Source organism: Polyodon spathula, chromosome 5, assembly GCF_017654505.1.
Source record: "Polyodon spathula isolate WHYD16114869_AA chromosome 5, ASM1765450v1, whole genome shotgun sequence".
Classification (NCBI taxonomy): Eukaryota; Metazoa; Chordata; class Actinopteri; order Acipenseriformes; family Polyodontidae; genus Polyodon; species Polyodon spathula.
Genome location: NC_054538.1, coordinates 49,847,771 through 49,869,580, shown reverse-complemented (window position 1 = coordinate 49,869,580; position 21,810 = coordinate 49,847,771). Strand labels below are relative to the sequence as shown.

At 39.6% G+C, this 21,810-nt stretch overlaps 1 protein-coding gene across 2 annotated transcripts in view; it reads right to left on the bottom strand.

The window, feature by feature from the left end:
• Positions 1-406: 406 nt before the first annotated feature.
• kif13bb (kinesin family member 13Bb) overlaps positions 407-21,810 on the bottom strand; it is a 124,699-nt gene continuing 103,295 nt past the window's right edge. For both annotated transcript variants that reach the window (XM_041250698.1, XM_041250699.1), the window contains 9 exons: positions 14,655-14,747; positions 13,415-13,567; positions 13,202-13,279; positions 12,618-12,671; positions 10,517-10,625; positions 10,248-10,381; positions 3,489-3,551; positions 2,380-3,271; positions 407-2,173 (listed from right to left, as the gene is read on the bottom strand). In XM_041250698.1, coding sequence (XP_041106632.1) covers positions 1,929-2,173; positions 2,380-3,271; positions 3,489-3,551; positions 10,248-10,381; positions 10,517-10,625; positions 12,618-12,671; positions 13,202-13,279; positions 13,415-13,567; positions 14,655-14,747 — 1,821 coding nt within the window. In that variant the 3' untranslated portion in view covers positions 407-1,928. The remainder of the gene's footprint in view (positions 2,174-2,379; positions 3,272-3,488; positions 3,552-10,247; positions 10,382-10,516; positions 10,626-12,617; positions 12,672-13,201; positions 13,280-13,414; positions 13,568-14,654; positions 14,748-21,810) is intronic.

Sequence of the window (21,810 nt, the reverse complement as noted above, 5' to 3'; positions counted from 1 at the left end):
AATTCTGCCCACTGAGGTTGTCAACCAATCAAGACACTTTAATTTAACTGCATATATGTGTTTGTTGTTTTGTTGTAGTGTATTTGTTAGGAGGATTGTACAATTGTATGTATACTCCTACTAAAAACTCTATTCTTAATCTCCTCACGCATTAATGTGCACAGGTGCTTCTACATGTAGGTTTTTGTTTGGTTTTAAGTAAAAGCTGTAAAGTGCATATGCGCGCGTATATAATATATATAATATATATATATATATATATATATATATATATATATATATATATATATATATATATATATATGGAAGGGTGTGCAGGCAATTAAGACTGGATGATACCATGTGTAAAGTTTAAATCCAAAAATAACCTTGTAAATAATTAATGGGGAAGTAATTTTATCTGTGCAAATTTCCATCTACATGTGCATTTGTGGGCATGCAGGTTCACGTACAAACCTGTGTGTGTGCAGAAATGGGGATCTTTGCACATGGGCACATTTTCTAGTATATGTGTGCTTAGGTGTCCAGTTTACTCATTTTCTCAATGAGGACATTCTCCCAATCACCAAGGTCAGCGCCTGAGCCAGTCTATATCCAACACCTCCTTGCAACACTCACTACCTGCTATACCAATTAAACAGCTGGTTTCAGCTCTGTGGGCCCAGATTGTCAAGGCACTTGTCAACGAGTCACATTCACTCAAACCTGAAAGTGTTTATAGTACATTTGTCTTCTAGCTGACCCATATGCATTTTCCATTAAAAGTTAATTACAGAATTCCCTTTTTGTAGTTGTAGTTTGTAACTTCTTGAAAAAGCTTTGAAAACATTACGTTTTGTTTTGTCTTTAGCATGATACTGGGATAGCCACTAAGATGACCTGATTGTGAGTGTAATATTTTATATATTTAGGGAACCCTTGTACTACCCACAACATAGTGTATTTTAAAAATGAAAGAAATGGAATACAGATTTGTATGCAGGACACTTTAACAGCACTGACATTTAACATAATTTACACATCATTAAAATAATATTTAAAACAATCAACAGCCACAATCATTTTAAAATGTGGGTAATATGCTTTGGGAAGGCAAGGCAGAAGGTTTTTCAGAATTTGGTGTAGCAATGTGATATCTGGAACTGTTCATTCTTACAAAAGCCTTCCACCTATTTAGTTGTATAGAAAAATCTAATAAATGTTTGTTTTAACACATCATTCTTAATAAAGTGTAGTCTTTGTCGTAGTTTATATCTACCAGCATTTTTTGTAGTGTATCACTAGTATGCAAATTACAGTGAATACATTTGAAACTTGGTCCTACTAGTATCAACCATTCTATATCGAGAGCTGAAGATTTTATTCTATAGTTCAATCAGCTATTTTGACTGAGGATATGGGTACTCTCACTACAGGAACTACTCACAACCACTCTGCCAGCTATGACACTTTTCACATTAGTATACAATAAGAACCCTCCACCCCCATCCCCTATTAAGGCACACCTTTATTACCAACATTACCTGCAGACCAATCCCTGAGCTTCATGATTTAATAAAGCATTTTAAACCCTGCTGGTCCCACATTGGCTAAAGCAAATAGAACAGAGTTCTCTGTTGTGGCTCTTGAGCAGCTTTCCTAGAGTAGAGTAGGGGCAGTGATCAACTGGACATTCAGAATGTGGGGCTGACTTCTACTCCTGAGTGGTACACATGTCCTAAGAGAGTCCAAAGTTAGACTGCGGTCTTTGCAGTGACACTAGATCAGTTTCTGGAGACTTAGTTGTTTTTCTAGAACTGCCAAGCCAGAATGGATGTTTTTAGAACTATCCCCATACAAGTTGGTAGTAAGCTAGGTGAAGATTGTAGTTGCTGCTGTGCCACATATATTGGTAAAGATGCTGGACGTACAGCTGTACCAGGCTCATTTCAGCTGTTCCAGGATTTCCGATTATCTGCTCTCTTGGCGTGTCGTTCTCCACCCCTCAGCCCCATAGCCACATCCCCCTTAGCCAAGGCAGATAGGGCAGACAAGTTAGGGTTGGAGCCTGAAAAGTTGCTGCGACGCTTTGCAGTGCCTATCGCTCTGCACACCCTGTCTGGCCTCACCAGCACTCCATACCCCGCATTACATCGGAAGTACTGCTTGCCGCCAACGGAGCCGTCATTCTTACCTGGAAAAACATGAATGAATGAGGGTTACAGAAACTACTCTAATTCAAAGTGTTTTATATAGGATTGCAATAATTAATGTAGTAAAACGTAATGTAAAAAATACAATCCAGTTTGTGTTCATTTTTACATAAATATATAGTTTAAAAAAAAAAAAAATAGTGCAAGTGAATCATGCAACAGCAGCATCCAAAAAACAGACACCTACCTGCAGGCACGTCTAGCTCGACTCCAACCCAAATGCCGTCTGCGAAATCAGTGTGCCCCACATACCGCACAGTACCGCTTTTATTGGTCCCCACTGTCACATACTCGCCCTCTTTCAGCCAATTAGGGACACACTCACTTGCTTCTTCTGAGTTAGAGGGGATTACCAGCTTGTCTACTTGTAAAGACTCTGGCTTGTCACTTCCAACTTGCAGATATTCTGCTCCTGATAGAGGAGTAGCTTCACCCTCTGCGCCTCTAGACATTCTGACTCCTCTACCTTGCCCATGCTCCCGTTCTGTTGGTGGTTCAAGGGGTGTGTCCTCATTACCAAGAATGCGGGCAAAAGATTTTAGGTCTGATGTCTTCACTTTCTGTATCTTAAAGGGGTTGGTTCCTGTTGGTTTAGGTTGGACTTTATCTTGTTTCGTCTTGGTGTCTGAATTCCGTGCTTCTGTGCTTTCAGTTTTGTGGCTGGGGAAGACAGGGTCCGAACTTTCAGTTTCGGTGAAACTATTTCTTTGTACTTCAGGCTGGTTTTCCATGGGTTGCTCAATTTTCTGTTCAGTGTCTGTGCTCAGAACAGCTTCCTTCTGACTTGTTGTCAGGGCTGTACTTTCACTATCTAGACTCGCTTGAATTGTGCTGATGCTGCTGACAGGAACCTGATTGGTTATGGGACTTGTGAGGTCACCATCTGCTGTCAAGGCCTCAGACAGTGTTGCTGTAGAAACGCTGTGGGAGATGTAACCGCTGGATGCCTCACTCATTGGGCTGGGGAGCCATTCCAGTAAATCAGGGTTCACTTTAGGCGCAGACACTTTGGGGTTTATCAATTCTCTCTCCAATAATGAAACAGATCCCGTAAGGGGAACACTCTCTTCTTTAGGCACCTTGGTGGGAAATAAAAGTTACTGAATGTGTGGTGGTTGTATTCAAGTTCATATTACATACATGTGCTTGCAAGCATACATTAGGTCCCAGAATTAATCATATTTGTTATACTGATAAACAAAAAAACTGAACAAAAGATTTAAGATTTTCAGTAACCAATATTTATCAAAAGTCTTGCATAATGATTTAAAACAGATTACTCGTGTACACACATACCTGTCTGGTTTGTGAAGGACTCTCATCCATGCTTGCAGACTGCACCATGATAAGAGGCACTGGCTGAAAGGAATCAAGATACATATTGCATTTTTACACATTATATTCACATGCAGGTAGCAAGAGGAGGATGGTATTGTGTCACAAAGGCTCCATTTTCATCACTGCACAGCAGATCTGCTTCCTTAACACTAGAAGCCCTGCGGCGGTCATTGTGGTGGTTTCTGGTTTTAAAATGTAATTTTTTTCCCCCAGTCGTGTAACACATATGGGGCTGTGTGTTCACATACCTCTCTGTCAATACATAATAAATATTCTCACAAAGCATGAAATGAGGGCGTGCAGAAATAAAGGAGATATATTACATTATACCTAAAAGCCCCGGGAGCAGTCACATTGACGGCCACACAGAAAACAACTGTATTGTGATTATACAGAACGGTATTCTACTTTATTAATTTTACTTGCTAGTCCGCAATGTGCTTAGCTGTAATTAGATTAGTCTCTACTCTTTGTCTCAGTGAATTACTGACAGTACTGTTTTTCAAAACAGCCTTTTTATAGGCTGGCGCCTGCTTGACAGCTGTGAGGTGTACGTCTGTCAATTAGCATCAGGACTAGTGAAAATATACCGTGGAGTTTTACAGTGCAAGAAAATATGGAGTTAATGTTTTGGATCAGATGGCACAGAAATATTCTATGAAAACTGGCTCCCAGCGGTGGTCTGTTCAGGTGTTTTACAATGTATTGGATCTAGCAGCCATCAACTCCTGGGTACTTTACAAAGAATGCACAGAGAAGAATTTACCAATTAGAGAATATAGAAGCATTTGGAACAGAGGGATACTGCCAAGCGTATACCCAAGGCTGAAGCTGGCAACCCCGCTGACAGCCGCCAATGAATGCCAGGTTGGCAAGTGCAATAAAAATAAAACTTTGGACAGCTGTGCCCTGTGCAGAAAGGCGGCGTGGAGAAGCGCGTTGTCTGTATTGACTGTGAACAGCCTTAGACTCAAGGTAAAGGAATACCATTTTGTCAAAAAAAACCCAAAACTTCTTGTGCTGTGCGCTACTGTAAAATGTTTATTTATCTATGTTGTTCAGTTGTCTTTGCTGATAAACCAATTGCTGCTGAAAAGTAAAAAATGTATTGCTATTTGCTCATCTGATAATAAACTGATTGTATGTTGAAAAGTAAAAAATGTATTGCTATCATTTCATTTTATAAATATGTATGTTGTAAACTGATGTCTGTTCAGATTTTCTTGTTTTGATTTGTAAATGTTCTCATATATATATATATATATACAGCTAGAGATAGATATGCGGTTTCAGATGTTTATGTAACATACTCAATAAAAATAATAAAAAAAGAAAAACTAATTAAATCTGACTTTCTCCTTTCAGGGCTTCTAGGTAAGGTTAGGGTTATGAGTATATCTCCGGTCCTTCTCATGTTAATAGCTCATAGCAAGTATAGAGCATGGATGCAATTAAAGGTGTGATCATTCACCACAGCAGAATGCTTGGCTTATAAACCACACCAGTATGGAGATGTCTGACATCACGTTGAGCACCGCCTACATATGGAGTCCAGGTAGAATTTAATAGACTAACAAGCCATGTTAAGGTTTACAGTATTTATATTTCATAAGTAACCTCTGCAATGCACACCATTCAGCTTGTTACCAAAAGGAGTGCAAAGTATGAACTTCAAAAGTTAAAGGCTGTTGCGTTACTGGATCTTTTGGTTGCTTTTATTTCTGTTCATTAAAGATGCAAGCACACACTTTCTCAGGCCAGCTGCATGAAGAAAATCCCTACTGGGCTCATTCGTGTAATGGTTACTAGAACAGGGAGCTCTCATCCACCATATCACAGAACATTACGTTATTAATTTAACCCTGGTTCGTTGAAATACGTATGTAACCATTACAATCGCGACCAGCCAAACTTCCTCAGCTGGCTGCAGCTGCAAAGGAAGAGTGGCGGAACATCCCACAGCAGTCTATTCAGAGGCTGATCAGGTCTATGCATCAACGCTGCCAGGATTGTGTTAATGCTCAGGGAGGTCATACATGATACTAACTTTGTAATGTTTTCCTTTTAACAGTGTGTCACATTTCATGCTGAAAACCTGTGATTCTTTGATCTGTATTTTTGTTCACATTTTCTGTGATTCTGTTTGATATCTATGTTTAAAATATTTTATTAAATCCATTAGACCTGAGTGCTGAGTTTCTTTTGTGCGTCAGTATATACACACACAGATAATAGTAACTGGTATTTATCTGTGTATGCTCTCCCGCCAGGTTCTGTTTTGAAAGGAAAATTAATGCTAGCAGCTGTGTGTGCATTCGTATTACTACCTCGGGGGTGGGCCATGGACTACGTCACAGGCGCAGGGTCAGGGTCTTTACTAGTGTACATCGATACCTATGGTATATCATGATACCAAAATCCTACGATACCTAACATACCTAACGGTAAAATAAAAATATTGAAGTATCACTGTTTTTCCGATACCTTTTAAAACAAAACTCTAATTGTGTGCTTTAAAAAGAATAAGAACTAACTAATTTCCGCTTGAGAGGACGTGACCAACTACGCTGCGTGCTCTGGGGAAATTAAATTACTGCAGCAGTCATGGCGAGTGTCGGAGAGAAGCTTGATGGAACTATTTTGGATTTCGGCCAGATTACAACAGCAATCTGGTTGAAGGCGGACAGTCAAAATATCGAATGTGTTTCAAAGAAGTGAAAAACAAACTGAGGAAATGCCACCAATTTATTGAAGCGTCTTTCACATCGCCACCGATCTCTTTGCCGAAGTTCACTTTGACTGTAGTTTCTTCCATTCTTTTAGTTTAAGTGAATTCCAGTGCATGTTACTTATAAAAGTCACAGCAAAGATAACACAACAGGATGCTGATCAAAAGTGAGTCCATTCACGCTCGTTTACTTCATCATTACACTGCATTTGCTAGAAAGTGCAAAAATAAAATTTGTCGTTGTCATTAAAACTACCGCATGTCAAATGTTAGCAATATTTTTATATTCTTTGGATTTTGTGTTAATCCGTATTTTATGTGCATGTAATGTGATAGCTGTTAAAACCCGGTGTTCTGAATTGCATGCATGAGCGGTGGAAAGACCAGAATGAATAGACTTCATTGCCAGCATATCAGTTTTCCTAACAGGATCAATGTGACGCCTCTCCTGCAGAGGTTCAGAGTCACACAACACAAGTCTGCCCATGCAGACGGCTACAGGTTCAGCATGAAAGCAATGAAAAGTACTTATTATTGTAAGTATAGTGGTAGTCTTTTGTCTAATTTACTTTCTTTGCAAGATCTAACAACTAAACGAGCACGTATGAGGCATAAATTTATATTAATTGCATATTAATATTAAATTAATATTTAACAGATATGCTATGTATATTATTTATGTTCCATTATTCCTTGTTACTTTCCATTAACATTTAAGTCAGATTAACTGTATTTTCAATTAAAAACCGGTAAACAATGGGAAATTGCATATTTTCAAGTGTAACATAACGTAATATTAAAACGGACGTGACATACAATTACATTTTCAATAGACATTTGGGTAGCATTTAGCAAGGAACCAGCTACTATATATTTATTAAATATTATTTTAACATTAATTTAATATCAATTGCATATCTATTCAATATGAATTTATGCCACGCCACAAAGCGTCTTACGTTCTTATTTAATGTGCACTGGGGCATTGTTTTGACGTTGACATTTGGCTTGAAACAGAATTGTGTTCTAAGAGAATGCAAGAGGCATCTACAATAGTGGCCCAATTGTTTTATTTTGGAAATAAAGCATTTAAATATAATGCTTAACTTTAAATTTTTTCCTGCTGAATTGGGTATGTCAGCAGCATTTTTAGTAATGCATTCCCAGAATTTTTTTTTTTTTTCTCCTGCTGAAACAAATTATTTTTAAGTGGTGCTTTTTAAAATATCTAAACACTATAAAATTGTAAAACGAAAGCAGTGTTTAAAATGAAAGAATACAACGTTTATGTATATTCCTTAATGCAACACATTACTTTGTGTTTAAAAATAAATGTTTTACAGTGTACAAGAATCAAATCAGGCTGGTCTAGTTGAGCATTATATTGTGTTTAACTGTTCTACTTTTTAAAAGTTTTGAACAGTATAGATTCATAGAAGTGTTATGTTGTAGTGACTTAAGAACATAAATGTTACAACCAAGCGGTCCATTTAGCCCATCTTGCTCATTTGGTTGTTTATTGATCCAAGCAAGAAACTCATCAAGCCGTTTCTTGAAGAAACCGTGTAAATCAGCTTCCACAACAGTGTTTCATTTTTTCATTTCTTGCATACATTTTTATAGCACTTCTAAGATAACCCTGTATGTAAAACATGTGGTCTAGTTATAAAAAGTGCTTCAAGGAAAGTATTTCTATGTTATTTTGTTCTCTATAAGAATTAAGAGATTCCTTATAATTGGAGTATTTAAAGCTGGCCATAACGCCAGAGTCCTCTTTATATGTAAGAAATAAAGAAAATGGTGTCGCTTACAATAAATGTTGCTCTTTCTTACCAGTTTTACTTGAATTTTATAGGTCAGTGATAATGACCTTTGAATACACTGGAACTTGTTTTCAACAGTATTTTATACACACACACACACACAGTGCCTTGCAAAAGTATTCAGACCCCTGACCAATTCTCTCATATTACTAAATTACAAATGGTACTTTTGAAATTTCGTTCTGTTTGATATTTTATTTTTAAAAATATCAAAATCAATTATTGTAAGGTGACACTGGTTTTCTGTTGGGAAATATTTAAGAAAAATAAAAAAAACTGAAATATCTTGCTTAGTATTCAAGTATTCAACCCCCACACATTAATATTTGGTAGAGCCACCTTTTGCTGCAATTCAGCTTTAAGTCTTTTGGGGTAAGTATGTACTAGCTTTGCACACAGTGTCGGAGTGATTTTGGCCCATTCTTGGCTGATTTGCTCCAGGTTGTTCAGGTTGGTTGGACAACGCTTGTGGACCGCAATTTTCAAATAGTGCCACAGATTGTCAATGGGATTGAGATCAGGACTTTGACTGGGCCACTGTAGGACATTCACCTTTCTGTTCTTGAGCCACTCCAATGTTGCTTTGGCCTTGTGCTTGGGATCATTGTCCTGCTGAAAGGTGAATTTCCTCCCAAGCTTCAGTTTTTTAGCGGACTGAAGCAGATTCTCTTGCAGTATTTTCCTGTATTTTGCTCCATCCATTCTTCATTCAATTGTAAGAAGATGCCCAGTCCCTGCTGATGAGAAGCATCCCCACAGCATGATGCTGCCACCACCATACTTCACTGTAGGGATGGTGTGTCTTGAGGCATGGGCAGTGTTGGGTTTGCACCACACATAGCGCTTTGAGTTTTGGCCAAAAAGCTCTATCTTGGTCTCATCTGACCACAAAACCTTTTCCCACATCGCAGCTGGGTCACTCTCATGCTTTCTGGCAAACTCCAGACATGCTTTCAGATGGTACTTTTTGAGTAACGGCTCCACCCTCCCATACAGGCCAGTGTTATGCAGAGCTCTTGATATGGTTGACTGGTGCACCATTACTCCACTCCCAGCCACTGAACTCTGTAGTGCCTTCAAAGTGGTTGTTGGCCTCTCTGTGGCTTCTCTCACAGGTCTCCTTCTTGTTTGAGCGCTGAGTCTTGAGGGACAGCCTTTTCTTGGCAATGCCTGGGTTATGTGATGCTGCTTCCACTTCTTGATTATTGATCCAACTGTGCTCACTGGGATATCCAAACACTTGGATATTATTTTGTACCCTTTCCCTAACCTATGCATTTGTATTACTTTATCTCTAACTTCTGTAGAATACTCTTTGGTCTTCATTTTCCTTCAGAGTCACAGCTTTACCAATGATCCTTCAAAAGTGGGGTTTTTATCCAGAAAATGTGACAGCAACTTTAATGGTTCACAGGTCGAGGCCAATGGTAAGGTAACTGTGTCCTCGTTAGGGCAATTTCTTTCATTGGTGCAAACTGGGAGCTTCCACAGCACAGGGGTTGAATACTTATGCAAGCAAGATATTTCATTTATTTTTCGTAAAAATATTTCCCAACATAAAACCAATGTCACCTTACAATAATTGATTCTGAGTTTCAGTGTTTAAAAATATCGAACAGAATGAAATTTCAATGTACCATTTATAATTCGGTAATATGAGAGAATTGGTCAGGGGTCTGAATACTTTTGCAAGCCACTGTGTGTATGTGTATATATATGTATGTATGTATGTATGTATGTATGGATGTATATATGTATGTATATATATATATATATATATATATATATATATATATATATATATATATATATATATATATATATATATATATATATATATATAGCATATATATAACAGCAAGCATTTCAACATGCTGTAGCATTGTTAACTGTGTATTAGCCTCTTATGTACTTTGCACTTGCAAAAAAAGGCATTTGGACATAAGATCCAAAGTATCGCGATAGTATCGATCATGATGATACTGTGCCCCTCCCTAAATGAGGCATTGCAGGACACTAGTCTTTACTGGTAAATACCCATTTGGTAATGGTTACAAATCGTACTTGACAGGGAACCACACTATGGCAGCCATGCAAGCTTGGCCGAATTGGAATTCAGAGGGAACAATTTAACTTTTGGTCAACTGAATGAAGAACTTTAGTTACCTGATGGACGAGGGGAGACAGCCTCAACTCTTTCTTTTCGTCTCGCACTGGGAAAAGGGACTTCAGCAGCTTGGGCATCTGAGGAACCAGGGACTTTCCTGGACAGGGATTAGAGGCAGCCAGTCCAGATATACCTGCAGAAAGGGTCAAGGAAACATGAAGATGAAGTGTGATTAAGTATGCTAATACATACAAAATGGGGATGGGGATACAAAACAATACCAAGGCATCTATAATACGGTGCGTTTACTTTATTGTAATAAAAATACCTGCTTCTTGCTCTGTATTCCCAGTGAGAGAGGCACGTTTCACTGCAGAGAGTGTACGGCTGAACTGTGGTGAACCAAACGAGACGTCTTGCTGACTCTCCCAACGCCCCTGTGTAAACACCCAGATGCAATACAAATGATGTGAAACAGCAAAAAAGAAAAAAAACTAACATTTACCAGGTTACTCAAAACTCAAAATGCCTAAACCAGCCTCTTCTATTCCATGCAACTCCTTTCTCACAACCCCAGGGTGTCCCAGATATAATGGTGCTGGAACCTTTCTGAAAGTCAGGGGACCAACCTCACTTGTTATGATTTTGAATGTGTGGTTGTTAAGAACGGTAACATTGTCACCGTTTGCACCCTGGCACATCTCTCTCTACAAATTAAGCACTGCTAATTTTCATATATTGAAATGAAATTATAGCTTGCAGGACAAATTACATTTTAAGTACATCTGTTGTAAAAAAAAAAAAAAAAAATACCTTCAAGATATTTGGGTTTAATACGTAAAAAAGGCCTGGAACAGAAAGGTGGTTTAAAAGGTGTTGACATATCAACATAATGTGATAGGCTACCTGATGCATTTAAAAAGCTTAAACAAACAATCTCCTTTCTTCCTTATCTTTATAACTTGAGGGTTTCCTGACTGGAACATCAAACAGGCTTTGATTTTAAGGTAATAAAGCAAAAAGTGGGCCCACACGGTCAATGATATTCTGATAGGTTAAGGAATAAGGGGTGATATCCAAGAGAAGCTATATTAAATCCCAACATTGTATTGTCTTGTTGATACTGTTATGACCTGTGCTTAGGGAAAATGGAATACTCAACTGTTCAACAGTATTGAGAAAAAAAAAAATATTTGCTGAAATCTACAACAGAGATCGGAATCACAATAATGATTTATATTGACGGATGCATGAAGGAAAAAAAAACGAACACTAACTTGTAACTTTTTATTTTAAATCAACAGCTACTACCAACACCCAGCTTGTTATCTGACTGTTGGGCAACAAGTTGTAAAGCACATATAACTAGCTAAGCAAGACATTTGCAGTCTCTCGTAGCTTGGAGACTTGGCAGACAGCAAAAGTTAGCAGGTGTCTAATCAAGATGTGTGGAGGATTGGAGATAGTGTGAAAACAAAACATCACAAACAAAGGACTAGTTTGAAACAGTTTAACAGATTAGGTTAAGATAGTCTGTGAAATGCTTAAAATGTGATGCACTATAGAATGTTATAGATTTGGGCGAGTTTCCCCCCCCTTACCAGGAGGTGTGTGATAGCAGGGTGGAGCTATACTGATTGGAAGAGAGTATAAGAAATGGGGTGGAAATGCCAATATATTCACAGTATTTAACGTAATGTTTTTGTTTGAATCGTCAGTTAATTCTTTAATTTGACTCCACCTACGTCTTATGATATAAACGTATACATTAGGGAAAGCTGTGACCTGCGCGCCTTTACTTGCTTGTATCTAATGTTGATACGGTTGTATTAACATTATTATTTTTTATACATAAAGTATTTAATAAAAAAATAGTCTAATTTATTCCCCTACATAATGAATGGAGAAACATTCGCTAATCGCATCCAAAGTCGGCTTTTCTCTGTGCTCATTCTTTGCAATAATTTTTCCAGCAATCATGATGTTAGTTCTGCCTTTATGTATGCTTATCAAAGTCACTGCATTTAAAGTTTCCAGTGTTTTTGCTTTGCTTGGAAGAGTGGCTCCTACAGAATTAACTTAATATGTTGCCTTGTTTTATTTTATTTTCTGGTGGTAGTGAAATTAAGATTTTCGCTGCCTCATCCACAATATTAATCACTTCCTAAAATTCATGTTTCCATTCTTTAATAATCCAAGTTCTCTGTATATTTCCTGCTTTAAAAGTAATATATTTCTTGTGCTGAAAAAACATTGACAAATTTTTAAACCTGAAGCAATATTATTTTGGGGTTTCCAGATACTGTATCACCAGTTGTTCTGGCACCTATGACCTCAACTAAACAAACACCCCTCCCCTCTCCCCTATCCCCTCCCCCTCCCCTCTCCCCCTCCCCCCTCCCTTCCGGTGCCACTGCTCCAACAGTTACCTTGTTATATTCCAGATGGTAGTTTGGTGAGAGATCATGGTGACTTCCAGACAGCTGATTAAGTAAACACACACAAACACACACTAATGGGTTACAGAAGACTTTCTCTGAAAGTTGTTAATTTAGACATATATGCAAGAAAACAGGATGCACAGTCCATGAGAGTAAAAAACGTTTCAGGCATTTGACGAAAATGTCGTAGAAACCCCACTGCTGCATTAAGTTTTTTCTGGAATTAGTTTTCTTCTAGGAGTCATTTCCAAAATGACGCGGTATGTAGTAATGCAAGACTTAATTGCACTCTAAATATTGTAGTGTTTACTAATTTTTAAATTTTTACTAATTAAAGAAAAAAGTGGTTGACTATTGGAAACATGAGCCACAGTATTATTATAGAACATATCACTTTACCACAAGCAATGTATTTATGTTTTAACTACACCACAATAAAACCTTCCTTTAACCCCGCCCCTCTCTTTTTACATCACAGCTACTTAGGAAAAAAAAAATCATCATAAGGCAGGTTGTCACAAGAATGACCATAATTTTTCCCCTGGTGTTGGGGCTGAGGGCAAGCCTCTTACCCTATGCACATTTGGAGAGCTAAGGCTACGTCTGTTCCCCTTCCCTTTGCCAGCCAGGTGCTCCTTTACAGCAACTTCCTGTAGAAAAGACAAACACACAACTTAAGAATAATTCTGCTTCTTTACTTGTATCAAGTCGCTGCTCTTATTTTATCTGTGTAAGTAAAAGCGCATACTGCAAAAGACTCCTTTGTCCAGTGTGGCCATACTGACCTGACGCAGCCGGTCCAGTGTTAGAATATTTTCCACAGCGAGCACACTGCGCAAGTACTTCTCAATAGCGACTTCTGAGTCAGCAGACTCTGTGCTCTTCACATTCGCTGCTAGTCGAGCCAGCATCTCGCAGTCCTCCGAGCCATGGGTATCCTGCAGAATACAGAGAGAGGGGTTAATACTGCAACTAAAGAAACCTACTGACATAGATATCAAATTGATAGGGCTCTTTTGTTTATTTATGCTCTGCTTAAAACAAACACACCTAAAAAGAAACAATTATTAGCCAACTCAAGTTCTTCAAGCACCATTCAAACCTGGCAATTGTACAAGTTGCTACTTAAACCTTTGCGGTCCTATGTCGGACCAGGTCAATTTTTCTTTTCCAGTCTGATGTTGGACCCTGTCCGACATCAACAAAAAGAGGGGGGGTCGTATCTGATGGCCCCATGCACCGAAGAGATAACTACTTCCGCATCCAGCGCTCAAAGAATATCACGGACATTTGCAGAGCTTTTTGAGATGTTATAGTAACAAAATAATGACTTGGATCACATTATTGAGGTGTTTGGTGATAAAAAGTATGCACATCTATAACGAGGCATGTCAAAAATACAGCGAACAAGGGGTGGGGCTTGGCTGGAGATGCAGTACTGATGTCCTTTTGCTATGCCCTGCCTTACTCTGAAAAAATAAAAATAAATAAAATAAACAGCGCGTGTAAAAATAAATTGGACCTGACGCACGCTGAAGAAATGGACCGCTAAGGGCTAAAACACGTGCTGTCCGTGATGCAAAGTCATCACTCATCACTGGGGATTCCAGAGGGAGCACCACATTGGCTCTGGTGCTCCCGTGGGTTAGGGAGGCAAAGCCGGAAGGGACTGTTTCTCCTCATCATACTACAGTGGACCCTACCAGCCAGGTGTCTAGTGAGCTCAGGCAGACACCTGCAGGGCTGGCCCTGTCCTGTTTGCTGGCACTCTCTGTGGAGTTACTGGGTGTAAAAGAGGAAGCTGGTTTTCTCGTGGGATCGCAGAATGCCCACCCGAACTTTCAGTTCTCCTGAGCTGTGTGGGGAGCTGCTGCGATAATTTGACTTTCTAAACATTCTAATAGGGAAGAAAATAACTGGACACTAAATAAAAACAAATTAAAAACATGCGTTGCAGGAGCCAACATCAACATGTGTTTATGTGTAGGACAAACACTTCATCCAAACTCCACTCCCAGCTCTCACCCCAGGGATGTTAGAGACAATCTCAAAGGTGACTCCGCTGCCTGGAATGGTACTTCGATGAGACATTCTTCGCAGGAAACTCTGGGCAAAACCCTGAATAAAAAAAAAAGAACACAAACACTGGTCATTAACATCATTTTTAGTAGCAATGTGTTACAGCTTTGTATTAATACTGTAGCACATCGGTACTGAAATGATAGCACATAAAATGGGCTGTTTTAGCACCGAATAAGACCCATACTTTTCATAATGACCACCAGATCTGTTTTTATAACTTCAAATGAAAAGGGCATCATTTGCTGTGCTTAATCTCTACTGCCAAGTATCAGGGCCATGGCTAACAATTCAAATTCAATTATTAAAATGTCTTATTAAAAAGTATTAAATGTCTGTTAGACAGTTTCAGCTGTAATACAATATTAGTTTTCATGTCAAAAAGGAATTCTTAAAACATTTATAAATTGTATCCATAAGGTCATTTTCATTCAAAAATGTTGCCGTCCTGCTCTGCAGTGTACTGAACAATAAACAGGTGGTTTTGCAGAATGATGTTAATACCATGTCAAATTTAAAATAATAATAATAAAAAAAAAAATACTAAATAAAATCCAACAAGAGATGTAACATTATTAGAATAGCCCTGGCTCCCTAAAAGAGAAATGTAACCATTAACAAATAGGTAACATATTTCTCTTATAACCCAAATTACCTGAGCACTTATATCCTTTAAGAGCTCTGTACGTGTCAGACATCATCTCTGCCCCCAGGAGATAAACATGAATGTTCCATAGGGATCAGCATCATTTTCTCTTCATGTCTGCTGCGTTGGAGTGAACACAGCAACCTCGAGGGTAATGCTTACATTTCTGCTTCAGGGAACCAGGGTTATGATAATAACCTAATGTTCCCTTTCAAGTACAAAATGTAACCATTGCCAAATGGCGGTATAATACACAAGCCATTGCAAGTGAGACACGTGCAGCACTGGCAGATGTGCTAAAAAGTAAGATACACTGCCTTTAGCATTCTGGCGGAAGGCCAATTAAGGGTCCATGGCATATAGTCCACAGTACAGTGAGGGAGAGCCCGTATGCACTGTATATACTGCAAGGTTACACCGAGTAACTTCAGCATTTAACACCAAAAGTCCAAATAAAAGGTGTGTAGCTAACTATACCAGGACAAAGTGGAACACAATAAAGATGTGTTAAAAGGGAGAATGAGTGGCTGCTCTTAACACTCTGGTCCCAAAACCAGGGTCCTGCTGATTTACAATCAAGGTCTGTAGAACCTGGTAAAAGTATGAGGCATGACCCGTACTGCAGCACTGCAAATGTCTGCGACAGATGCACACTGGAATAATGCCCAAAAGGTTACAAGGCTTTTTCTGGATTGACCTGTGACCTTCTCTGGTGGGGGCAGGTTGGCTAGATCATATGCAATCCTGACCATGTCTACAATCCATCTCGACAGCCGCTGCTTAGACAGCGTTTGTCTGTGGAATTTAGACCCGAATCAAACAGACAATTGCTTGGATTGCTTGGTGTGCTCCTGGGGAAACTGAGTACATTTTAATATGGCAAGCTGAGATTGCTGCCAGGTAGACCTGAAGTGTGGAGGAAGATTTCCCTTCCATCAAAAAGGTCCTGCAAAATTGCAGTATATCTGACATGGGGAGAGTTGTGAGGTCCAGTGCACGCGACTGACACCATGTCTGGAAGACACCCCATTTGTTGCCATACTAAGAGTGCATAGACGCTGCCCTGGAATTCTGAAGGGTGACAATGACCCTGTCAGATAACCCGAGGTGAAATGTCTCCACTCAGGAGCCAGACCCACACCTGCAGAACTGTTTGATTTGGATGCCACAGACTGCCCCGCGTGTGACTCAGCAGGTTGTGACAGGCCAGTAATTCCGAAGACAGACCGTACAGGAGCTGTGGCAGTGCGAGAACCAGGTCCTCCTGGGAGAATAGCGTGCAATCGCTTTTAAGTGCATCTGCAAAGTTTAACACATCTTTTTAACATGCTTCAATGAAAAAATAAGAAAACTGTATTGTAAAAGTGTGTGCAGTTTTCTTTTTTACTGGCAGATTTCAGCAGTCCCCAAGAAATGTGCTTGACAGACCGGGTCATCTGTATACATGCAGTGGAGAGTGAAAAATGAATGCCTGTGTATCTACAAAGAATAAAACAAGGAGATTTCTTTATTTGTTGGCGTTGCAGGTTTGTCAGGTTTGATACTGGTCAAAACAACCTATTTATTTATTGTACCTACACTTCACAGATAGTAATTCATATAACAGCACTATACACCCGTGCCTGAAACTGGGGAAGATACTGTATGTGATGTATGTGCCTTTCCGATTATTTTATTTTATTTATATAAGAGTGTTTTAGCATCTCATCCACTGTTGGCCCAAACCTATGCCCCGCTGTTACAGGTACATCCAGTAACAATGCCTTGTCCTTGTCAGGCACTTGAGCCTGAGCAAGCCAGAGCTGCCTTCTTGCCGTCACCAATGCGGCCATGCAACTGCGCAACGTCTGAACATTGTATGCAGACAACTGGAGCAGGTAGTTATTGACCAAGATCAGCTCGTCCAACCGGAGGGGCGAGGGCCTGTGGTCAGAGGACAGGGATTTTAACAGCATGGACTGGTAAGCCACCAATTTGTTACTGTAGCTACCAAGACTCGTGCAAAATGCTGAGGCCACATTGTCTTTCTTCAGCATCATTTCAGTGATGCGGCAAAGCTTATTATGAAACGTCCCTTTACAGCAAAGCTGGATTGGGTTTCTGCAACAGAGAGGCAAGGGAAGCCTCAACAGTGGAAACTGGGCAAGGCCCAGCTTATCTGCGTTGTGCACCCTATACAAACGGTCCATTGACCTGCAGACAGCCGGAGCAGTCGCTGGGTGCTACCAGGACGATTCACCTGGTGCCAAAAAAAAACCTGAAGAACCTGGGGGTGGGGGGGTCGGGTCGCTGGCACACAGCAGCGGGCACCCTATCAAATATAGAGCCCTTGAGCTCATCCTCCGTGGGCCAAGGCTAGGGAGTGGTTTACCGTGGCAGTCAAGATATCAGATTCCTCAGCAGATGAGAAAAGGAACACTTAGTCCTGCTCCTACCCTTAGAGGGTCACTTCCTAGTTCCAGATGCAACAGGGAGTGGAGACTGTTGACCGCATTGCAGGGGATAAAAGGGGCGAGTCTGGATGCTGTGCCAGTGTCAGAGATGGACAAAGGTCCCTAGAACAGAAGGCTAGCTTGCTTTCTAGTGTCTCAAAAAAATGAGCACAAGACAACTGCTGCGGTTTTTAACTGCTTCTTCTGCATGCTCTCTTCCCAGGCAGTGGATACACCTGTTGTGCTTATCCTCTGCCAAAATGTTTCTTTTGCAAACAGCACAAGGGTGAACCCCAGGCATGGTGCAAGGTTGAAACAGTTCAGCTGTGCAATGTATGCACACAAGAAACACAGACAGCAACACTGACTGGTGCTGAAAACTGTTGCGTACACAGAGTTGTAGTGAATTAGGTATACAATTTATTTAAAAATAAATTGTTTATATAAAAATAATTTATCAAATTAGTTTTACCATGTTAATTTAGACGTGATCTACCAAACTAAATGTTAGCAATCTGAATTGATTCTATATTCAAAAATGGTCAGAAATGGGGCAATGATCAATGTCTCTGCATTTATTAGGTAACTCCTTTGAGTTGCATATTTCAACAAACAAAATACATTTCTTTCAAACTCTAAAACAGGAAGTTATACTCTATTCCTAGAACAATTTATCCACTAACTTGACAGCATTTGCTACAGTTAATTTCTCAAGTCATAAAATGGTAAATATTTGATTTTTGAATACTTGATTTTCAACAAAGGAGTCAATCTCCTTAGCAGCTTCTCCCATCTCTCTGGGTCTGACATTCCACAGAAAGAGAAGACTGTACCTTGCTTGAAGTACGCATTGTATTGCGACGGCTCGCAACACAATAACAGTACTTTTCAAAGCGACGTAGGTCCTGATCTCCAACAATATCTTTGGCTAGTCGGAAGGTTCCCAGCTGGAATGGGTTCTGTTAATCAGACATACTCACAGTTTAAAGAATGTGTCTGGGTTATTCCACCGCAAAACACATGGGTCTTGGGTGTTCAGAATATTTCACTGAAAAACCACAAGTCCTCTTAATTACATACCCTTCTGATTACAAGTCACCTGGATTATCTCAGCACAAGTGCACTTAAAGTTAACTAAGTTCATTTAAACAACTTTGGTTAAAATTATGGTACGGGATGCCCGGAATGGCTGTTGGTTTCTCATCAGGTCCTTTCTGTGCGAGTTGGTTCCAAGCAGTTTTTGACAGGGCATGTCGTCCCTTTTCCTGGTTGGAGTTTAGCACACAGTGCCGAGAGCAGAGCCCCCTTTAGAGCTGCTCAGCACTTCTCCGGACATGACTTTAGCCATTTTCATATCTGATTCTATTCCCACTTCAGAGCAGATTTCAGAACAAATTTCACCTTCAGCACTTTCAGAAGCACATTTCTTTTACAGACTGCTTCCTTACTTCACACCTTGTTCCAGTTTTTTTTTTTTTTTTTTTTTTTTTTATTATACCATGACCCATTTTGATTGGATCTTTGAATTCATGGGTGGTGTTTAACGTCATGCAACGTGCTTAAACACTGGTCAGCTTGCCTCTGGACACTCCTTGGCCTTGCCCACAACTTGTGATTGACAGTTCACTCAAATTTGCTTTGTCTTGTCAACTTGACTGACGCTCTCCCCCCTCTCCACATTCAAGGGGGTAAAGAGAACTGCTTCATGTCAAATGTCCAGAATTACATGTTTACCGGGATCTCAGTTTGTGATTACGCAAAGGAATTTTTATGACTCAAAGTTGTATTTGTCTACTTTGACCAAGGACGACAACACATTAACTTGAAACTTTCTCAGACAAGTTTATAGTGTATATTAATATCCAACAATAACCTGATTTGACTGCACTGTGACTGCACGCTACAAAGTGCACAAGAATGGAGAACTGGTAATGGTCTTGGTGCAGAACCGCACCTAACCACTTCATCGGTACAGGCTTTGGTACCGACTTCGGTACTGAATGGGTCACTGATACCGACTGCAGTACCGAAAGCGGGCCACTGCTACTGGCTCTGTACCACAAGAAGTGCAGGTGACGACCTGAAAGAACCACTCGCAACTGCAAGCATGCACTGTTAAACAGACAGGGACTGCAGATCACCTGCTAACTACACAAAAATCTAGTAGCCATCGTTGGCAGTGACGCAAAAGGACACACAGCAATGACACTTTGAATATTCTACAGTCGAATAGGCTCCTGCCAATTCGACAACAGTGTCACTAAAAAGCCACTACCACTGGCAGTGTTTCCATAGCGTGGAAAATATGACTGGAAAAGTCAGGCATTTAGCATGTTTAAAGATGGGAACCTAGTACAGGGAGACAAGATACATGCGTGCTGGATTTCTAGGGACGACGACACAATTACAACTTGCTCAAATATATATTTTATTAAATAAATATGTATACATGAAGGTATTAAATTATATTAACTCTCGAAGATCCAAAAAGCAAGAGAGAGTTTGTGAAAACTTCAGCAGAAGGACCTGAATTTAATCCCGGGGATGGGGCAGGGGCAGCGACAGACAAGGCCGCAGAGGGGACTTAATCCAAACATAGGCCAAGAATAATTACAAGTTTAAAATTAAAAGCAAAATTATTTCAAATTTGAAATGAAAGTGGATACATCAACTTATCTCCTTAGTTTTGACTAACAGGCAGGCTGAAGGAAAAATGGCGCTGATCCCTATGCAACATCCGTATTCGTCTCCTGGGGGCGGAGACATTGCCCGAGTCCTGTGTGGGTCCGATTTTTAAGACCCGCTTCCGACTCGACACACTACTACAGGACCCGACCCGAACCTACAACCTGCTGCAGCACTGTCTTCTCACCCGCAACCGACCTGCTTTAATAAGACCTGCAGCCCGACCTGAACCCACACCCTACTGCTTGCGTTGACTGGCTCTCACATTCACACAGATATCTCTACCATTCTCCACAGATTAAATTTATACAATAGGCTATACAGCATGGTAGTTTTCTCTAGTAGCCTGGACATATTTTAACATTGTAACTGGCGTTGTAAATCGAACCCCGACGTTGACATTGATTACACTATGAAACACAATTTTTGTTCCTGGGTAGTAAGTGTTATTTCCTAATTGCTTATGCCTCAAAAGTATAGAAAATGGCTATTATTCCCCACAAACTTTGCTTTTGTGACCAGGACAGTGATATTTCAAAATATCACTATTTCCAATGGGAAACGGGCAAATGTGTGTCTTTTCGTTCACATAAAGTCAGAAAAAAACAACATATGAATCCAAATTAACATGTATTTATACTACAGTAATACAAAAATGACTACAAAAGATTTAGAAGTGAGTAGTTTTTTTAGATTTACGATGATACTGTAAATACAAAATATTGAAATATCACTGTCCTGGTCACAAAAGCAAAGTTTGTGGGGAAAAGGAGCCATTTTCTATACTTTTGAGGCATAAGAAATTAGGAAATAACACTTACTACCCAGGAACATAAAAAAAAAAAAATTGTTACACAGTGTTATCGTCTAAATTCTAACGAAGACTATCGATCACTAGAGTTAAAATGCTTAAAAAAAAAAACAACTTCCCACACAGTAAGTTTAAAGGGACAATACGTCCTCTTTTTATAGAGCACGGTATAAAAAAACCCCATTCAAACAAATCCTGATGTTTTCAAGGGTACATAAGGACCTTTTTTTTCAATTGTGTTGCACGTACCCATATGTTGCTATAACTGTTTGAAAAAGTGGTTGAAAAAAACTTTACATGTACTTTTACCCTGCACTTAAATCCAATTAATTTCTGTTTCTGTCCAGGTTCCTGACGTGATTATAAGCTTGTTTCAATTTGAAAAAGGAGACTGGACAGGCTTTATTGATTGACACTAAGCAGCCGCCAATAGCCACTCTGGCTTCTCCTCATGGACTGGTAGATATGGGCACCCGGGTCGGGTTTAGTATCCTAGGAGATTAACTGATATTGTTAAGTGAGTGAACA